This window comes from Pagrus pagrus, assembly GCF_965226575.1.
Source record: "Pagrus pagrus genome assembly, chromosome: 9".
Classification (NCBI taxonomy): Eukaryota; Metazoa; Chordata; class Actinopteri; order Spariformes; family Sparidae; genus Pagrus; species Pagrus pagrus.
The window spans coordinates 13,838,647-13,845,638 of record NC_140193.1 but is presented as its reverse complement, the minus strand read 5'-3'; the positions used below and the strand labels follow the sequence as shown (position 1 = coordinate 13,845,638).

At 42.7% G+C, this 6,992-nt stretch overlaps 1 protein-coding gene across 1 annotated transcript; it reads left to right on the top strand.

The window, feature by feature from the left end:
- Window positions 1–5,674: 5,674 nt before the first annotated feature.
- On the top strand, window positions 5,675–6,992 carry LOC311262914 (uncharacterized protein; the record flags this gene model as incomplete). The annotated part of the gene is made up of 4 exons (XM_084362665.1): window positions 5,675–5,721; window positions 5,975–6,294; window positions 6,624–6,740; window positions 6,965–6,992. The coding sequence occupies exons 2-4, from the start codon at window positions 6,002–6,004 to the stop codon at window positions 6,990–6,992; spliced, it is 438 nt and encodes a 145-aa protein (XP_084218791.1). The 5' UTR covers window positions 5,675–5,721; window positions 5,975–6,001.

Genomic DNA, 6,992 nt, shown 5'->3' with positions numbered 1-6,992 from the left:
GCTCAATACCTGCTTGCTGTTCTCAAAGTAGGAACCACATACTTTGAGACCATCTCCACAGTCAGTGGACCAGACACTGTGAATCAGTTGTGAGTAACGCTGCCATTTCTGCAATACTTCAATAGACCAAATGACTACATTTGCATAATTTGTTATGCAGTTGAAAAATAATTGAAATTAGCACCCATCAATAAATGTGGATAAAGATTAGCTGTGCCTGATAAACAATAAGGACATAAACTTTTATGTTCATGGTAATAATAGATGTAACCATGACAGTGAAGGTACCATACACCACCAAATACTGTCGAGTATGAATACTTCAGTGCTTGAAATTAGACCTGCAACATTTAATCCATTAATTAGTTGGTGAATTATTAAATTAATGGCTATTAACTATTTTGATAATAGATCTGTGTATTTTTTTAAGCAAATAAATGTCCAGTTTTAAAGTCTTAGAATTAAAGCCCATAACATGAAAGTTAGACAAACTATACCAATGGCTAATTTCAGTTAATTCAGTGGGAGGAAAACAAATAAATGTGAATAGGAGGATCGTATTTTAAGATTATATGTCTCATTTCATGCTGTCAATCATGTCATTCTCTGAGCAGTGTTGTGCTTTTGCTTTGCTTTGCATGTAGTGTTTTGTTGTCCATTGGGGGTTTCGGAAACACGATTGAGAAGAGTCCGCTGTGGCCTGTTGTAAAGAACTATGTCCACATGGGTTACTGGATTTTGAACTACAGGCCTGGTGTCACAGTTCAGCCAGCAAACTGTGAGTCCTTCTCTTCTCATCTCTTCTCTTCGTTAAATGAACAAAACCAAGTAACAAAACCAAGTAATGATTCATTTAAGACTGTGACTAAAGCCCCAGAATATGCATGTAATGTATTTGCCTTTCCCTTTAGGTTCTGTTAACATCTCCAACTCAGCCATTCAGTGTGAAACTGGTGTGAACTGGTCAATGTTTGTTCAAGCATTGTCTCAGGCTCTGATGTCACCCAACCAAGAAGTCCTGCTGAAGTAAGTGACAAAGCCTTGCAGTTTTAATAAATTATACCTTATTAAACTTATTGTTTATCCTCTGGAACTGAATTTTCTGCTCTGCTGACTTTGAACTGTTGATCAGATGTTAAATACATGATAAGAGAAACATGCTCGTTGGCTTTCTTGCTGAGAGTTAGATGAGAAGAGCAATGCCACTCTTATATCTGTACATTAAATATGGAGCTTTAGCCAGCAGCTGGTTAACTAGCTATAAAGCTACATGTTGGATGACTTGTTGGTTGCCTACAACACTCAAGGAGTCACTGCACCCTATAGATATAGAACACCACATGTGACATTACATCATGACTCATGGGATAACAGTCCGCCATCTCACCTGGGTATCGTTTACAATTGCTGCCTACGGGCAGCACCTATGGTCGTTGGCCATACCTGCAGCACCTAATTGCTTTACAAAAGGGAGGCTGGCATCACTTTCCACACATCCCTATAGAGTAGATGAGGGATTAAATTTTTGTGAGTGGTATCAATATTCTCATCTAACTCTCAGCAAAAAAAAACAAGTGCATTCACCAAAATGTCAAACCATGCCTTTTTAGTTATTGTTACTGCTTCATGGACTTTTTATATAATTCTACCGTATTCTCGTCCTCTCTCCTCTTTTCTCTGTAGCTGTCTCAAAGGAAGTGTGAATCTGTTGCAGCAATTGTACGGTGAGGTCTTTAAACATCTGGCGGGATCATATTTGAAGCAAGGAATCCAAGGTGGAGATGCGCTCTCTGCTTACCTGATTAACCTTATGAACAACCTCGATGGATTCGTTCTGACCATCTCCAGAACCTCTGAACAAAACATCTCTAACCCTGACGTCATGCAACCCATGATCATGACCCTGTTACAGTCCACAGGTTTGGCACCACTGCTGCCTCTGTTCACCAGTGAAGGTCCCTTCAATGTGTCCTCAGTGATTGATGTGGCCTCAAAGCTTGGCAGGCTCAACCAACACATTTTTACCTTCAATGAGACAGACCCAACAATGCCTGAACTGGAACGGTTGATAATGCTGTTCCTCTCCTTGGAGGGTAACCTCACCATGTCTCTCTCCAACATCATGGGACACAGTCTGCTTACCTATTCGGACTACTTCCACCCTGACGATATAGCCCGTTTCAGAGAAGCCATAAAGCCTTTCACCAACCAGACCTCAGCAGGCATTGTAGAGGCCATACTCAGTGCCATGGAGCTGTTAAAGAAAGTGATGGATTCTCCAAACGGTGACCCAACTAACATCATTCTTGGGTACATACGCCAGCTTCAAGAATTTGTGAAGTCTCTGTATCGGCTGCGGAAAATCCAACATCTCACGTTACCAACTGGGGAACTCGGAGCAAATGTCTCTGACCTCCATGAGATTTCCAAGGACTTTCTTGACCTCCTTACCCCAGAGATGCTCATGAACCTGACTCAGGCTGGACCAGATGCTGCCCAGGACATTGTTGCAGAGAAATTTGTGGCATTCCTACCACCTGAGGTCCAACAGGAAGCTAAGCGCTTTCTCAAAGATTTCAAAGCTCTGCAGCATCATATAGCCACATGTGCAGAAGGTCAAAACTGTCTGGCTGGAATCTCAGAAATCTTCACCTTCCTCGATCAGATATTGGACATGATGCTTTCGGCTGATGTTAATGTCACCATCAAATTAGCTGCGACCAACTCTGTTCTGGTTGGACGTCAATATGAGGAACTTACATCCCTGTTCTTCTCACTCATCCTGCCACCAAATGATGCAGCGTATGTGAAAACATTCAAACAGACTCTTCATTTCATCAGACTGCTCATGGCTAGACCAAACATCACTGTATCTGATGTCCAGAATGCTCTAAGACAGTCCAACGTGACCCTTGAGGAGCTCGACAAAATTGCCGCACTAGCTGGAGCTGCCAACATAAATGACCTGATGATGAATATAATGGCGATTATCAACGCTCGCCAGTGTTTTGAACCGCAGCATAACCCACTTATGACAGCACAGTGTGTTCAGAGATTGATAAACGGGGTCAGCGGTTTCCTGACAAACATACCTGTTCTACGTAATGAGACAGCCATCCTCTCCCTTGTCCCGGTAATCATCAATAAAACTATCAGCGATGTCATCAGGGTTAACTTCACCTCCGATCCTCACATGGCTGTCGTACACACCCTGAACAGCACCCTGGCCAATGTCAAGGCGAGCCTCCAGATGATCCACCTGAACACTCCGGAGATCATGACTGAAATCAAAGTGCTGGAGGGTCTGCTACAACTAGCTGCCAACCCAGAACCATTAAGCAATTTGAACACAACCTTGATGATGAACCCTGCGTATGCTCAGAAAGTCTATCTGCAGATTATAGATTTCTACTTGACAAGGCTGGCAAAAATCACTAGCAACAGCTCAGTCTCAGAGCTCCTCGATGACTTTCTCTCCCTCACACAAATGCAAGTGACGTTACAGCTGGCACAGACAGATTTCACTTTATTCGTGAGCAATCAGGTCGAGCTCCTCATGAACAGCCTCCAGTACCCAATAGATGGTGCAGGGGTTACTAAAATTGGCGAGACGACAGTCGACATTCTCTGGCGTCAGTTTGACCTCATAAAAACCAACCTAGAGGCTATGAATTATGGTCCTACACCGATTTGCAACACAACCATTCTGAATGTCACTGAGCTCCAAGTTAAGCAATACCTCAGCCTCATAAAGAAGTGGATGAAACAACCAAATGTCCCTTTGATCATCACTAGCATGCTGCAATGGGGCAACTCTTCCATGAATATCTCAACCCCTGTGACGGACTTCCAGCACCTGCTGCAGACAACGGTGAATTTCCTCAGTAGTGATCAACTGGCCTACCTCTCCATCATTGGCAATATCACCCAGTCCCTGAACAAAGCCCTAATGGTGGCAGAGCAACCAGGTGGTCTACAGAATGAACAGTTCTTAGACGCCATCATGGAAGCAGTCCAAAGTGTAATGAACCTGGTCTCTGAGCCCCCGTCACTCGCTTTACTGCAGAACATCCGGGGAATTGTGGAGGACTCGATTGAACTCATTGTCCAACCAGACATGAGTGTTGCCTCATCACGCAACATCTCCCTCAGCATCCTCAAGAGGGCTGGAACCGTCATCCAACAGACGGTACCAGAAATGTTTGCTGAATACCTGCTTCCTGCACTCAAAACAGCAACCACATACTTTGAGACCATCTCCGAAGTCGGTGGACCAGACACTGTGAATCAGTTGTGAGTATTGATGCCATCTTTCTAATACCCCAATAGACGAAATGACTATATTTCCATAATTTGTTATGCAGTTGAGAAAGGCTTAAAAATGATCACCTATCAACAAATGTGGCCAAAGATTAGCTGTGCCAGATAAAGAGACACTATTATGTTCATAATACTAAATAGACAAAATCATTTAAAATATGTCTAGTATGATTATTTTAGTAGTAATAAACAGTGCTTGGACCATCTGGACCAACAGTTACTCTGGGTGTGTGCTTTGTGCTAACCGCTACGGGACATTGTTGCTGCCGCAGCTTCTCTTTCATTGGGCTCCGGGGGTGTGTGCTTAGTGCTACTGAGCTAGCTAGCTGCTAGGCTCAAAGGCTGTTTACTGTGAGCACATAGTTATCATCGCTAACCATATAACTACCTCATGTCTCACTCACATGTAAGAAAACACCATATATTATCGTAGTGAACGTAAACAACAAACGTGACTATTGTTAGGACTCACAGCTGTCAAGCTAGCCAATTTTGGCTGCACTGTCTCTGCCATTCTTGTGCCACTAGCTCGCTAATCGCTTTAGCAATGTATCCGCTTAGCCTTATGGAAGACTCCGGTCATAGGCATTGAGTAGACAGACATGTAGCCTGTCCTATCCTTTCATTTATCTGAAGCGTGGTAGTGATTGCTGTTGGGATGTTCAGAGATTTTCTACAAATATAACATAAATGCTGCTCGAGTAACTTACCAACCCCAGATGTAAATCGTCTTTTGGTTGTACTGTCAAAAAGTTAATGGAGTAAAATGGCATTCATCTTACATGCCAGGAAAATAGTCACATAGTAGATAACCAGCAGGTGTCGGCATTCCAGTGATCATGATGAACAACCTCTGGTCCAGATGGATCATTTAAACCAAACACAAAGATGGATTGTACACACTCCTGCCATGCTTTGATGAGCTTTTCATGAGTGTGATGTGAAATATTAATGTGCTTTGTTTCTTAAGAATTTTGAATCAGATGAAGACAGTTCAGAGCCTCCTGCCACCAAACAGCACCGCCCAGGCCTACATTTCTGTCTTCATTAACATCACTCACTTCATCTTGGATTCTGGCCAAGGCAAGTCAGATCTCTGTGTCACTGTAGGTGGACAACATGTTGAATTCTGATGAACTCTGATGAAGTGGAGATCACATTGTGTACTTCATTATTCAAGCGTAAATGTCAGTCAGCCTGAGAGCTGCGGATGAAAATAGCACAATGTTAATGTGTACAGTTGTCAGATTACAACCCTTCAATTCCAGTTTAATGGAAAAAATGTTTATATACAGTATGTCCACTCTCTGAGCAATATTTCTTGTGATTTCAGGCAACATGAGTCTCTGGGCAATATTTGAGAATGCATCAGCAGAAAATTTGCCCCTGATTATTGGCAAGGTAAGGCTTGATTCTCTGTTACATGCGTGTATAAGAACTTCAGAACTGAATTGTCTCCTTTTTGTGTGTAGTGCAAACTCATTTTGTGGAAAATTAAACTTTTGGAAGGTCTGTGCATTAAAGGATACATTACATTAAAAATAAACTCCTGATTAAACATGTCAGCATCATCTCTGATCACTTTCAACCTAGACAGTGCTGATCAAATATGAATCATCATGCTTTTACTGCATTACATATTTCTGGCCAACAGACTGGCCAACACCTCTCAGGCGCCATCATGGAAGCAGTCCAAAGTGTGATGCAGATCCTGGACTTGGACCTCCCATCACTCACCATACAGCAGAACATCCGGGGAATTGTGGAGGACTCAATTAAACTCATTGTCCAACCAGACATGAGTGCTGTCTCATCACGCAACATCTCCCTCAGCATCCTTAAGAGGGCTGGAACTGTCATCCAACAGACGGTACCAGAAATGTTTGCTGAATACCTGCTTCCTGCACTCAAAGCAGCAACCACATACTTTGAGACCATCTCCGCAGTCGTTGGACCAGACACTGTGAATCAGTTGTGAGTATTGATGCCATCTTTCTAATACCCCAACAGACCAAATGACTACATTTCCATAATTTGTTATGCAGTTGATAAAGGCTTGAAATTAGCACCTATCAACAAATGTGGACAAAGATTAGCTGTGCCAGATAAAGAGAAATATAGGAAGATAGTGCCATAGTAGATAACCAGCTGGTGTCGGCATTCCAGTGATCATAATGAACAACCTCTGGTCCAGATGGATCATTCAAACCAAACACAATGATGGATTGTGCACTCTTCCGGCCATGCTTTGATGACCATTTCATGGGTCTAATGTAAAATATTAATGTGCTTTGTTTCTTAAGAATTTTGAATCAGATGAAGATGGTCCAGAGCCTCCTGCCGCCAAACAGCACCGCCCAGGCCTACATTTCTGTCTTCATTAACATCACTCACTTCATCTTGGATTCTGGCCAAGGCAAGTCAGATCTCTGTGTCACTGTAGGTAGACAACATGTTGAATTCTGATGAACTCTGATGGAGTGGAGATCACATTGTGTACTTCATTATTCAAGCGTTAATGTCAGACAGCCTGAGAGCTGCGGATGAAAATAGCACAATGTTCATGTGTACAGTTGTCAGAATCTGATTCTTCACTCTAAGTCTCACTCGGTGAGATTGACTCCTCCCGTTCTTGTGATTTCAGGCAACATGAGTCTCTGGGCAATATTTGA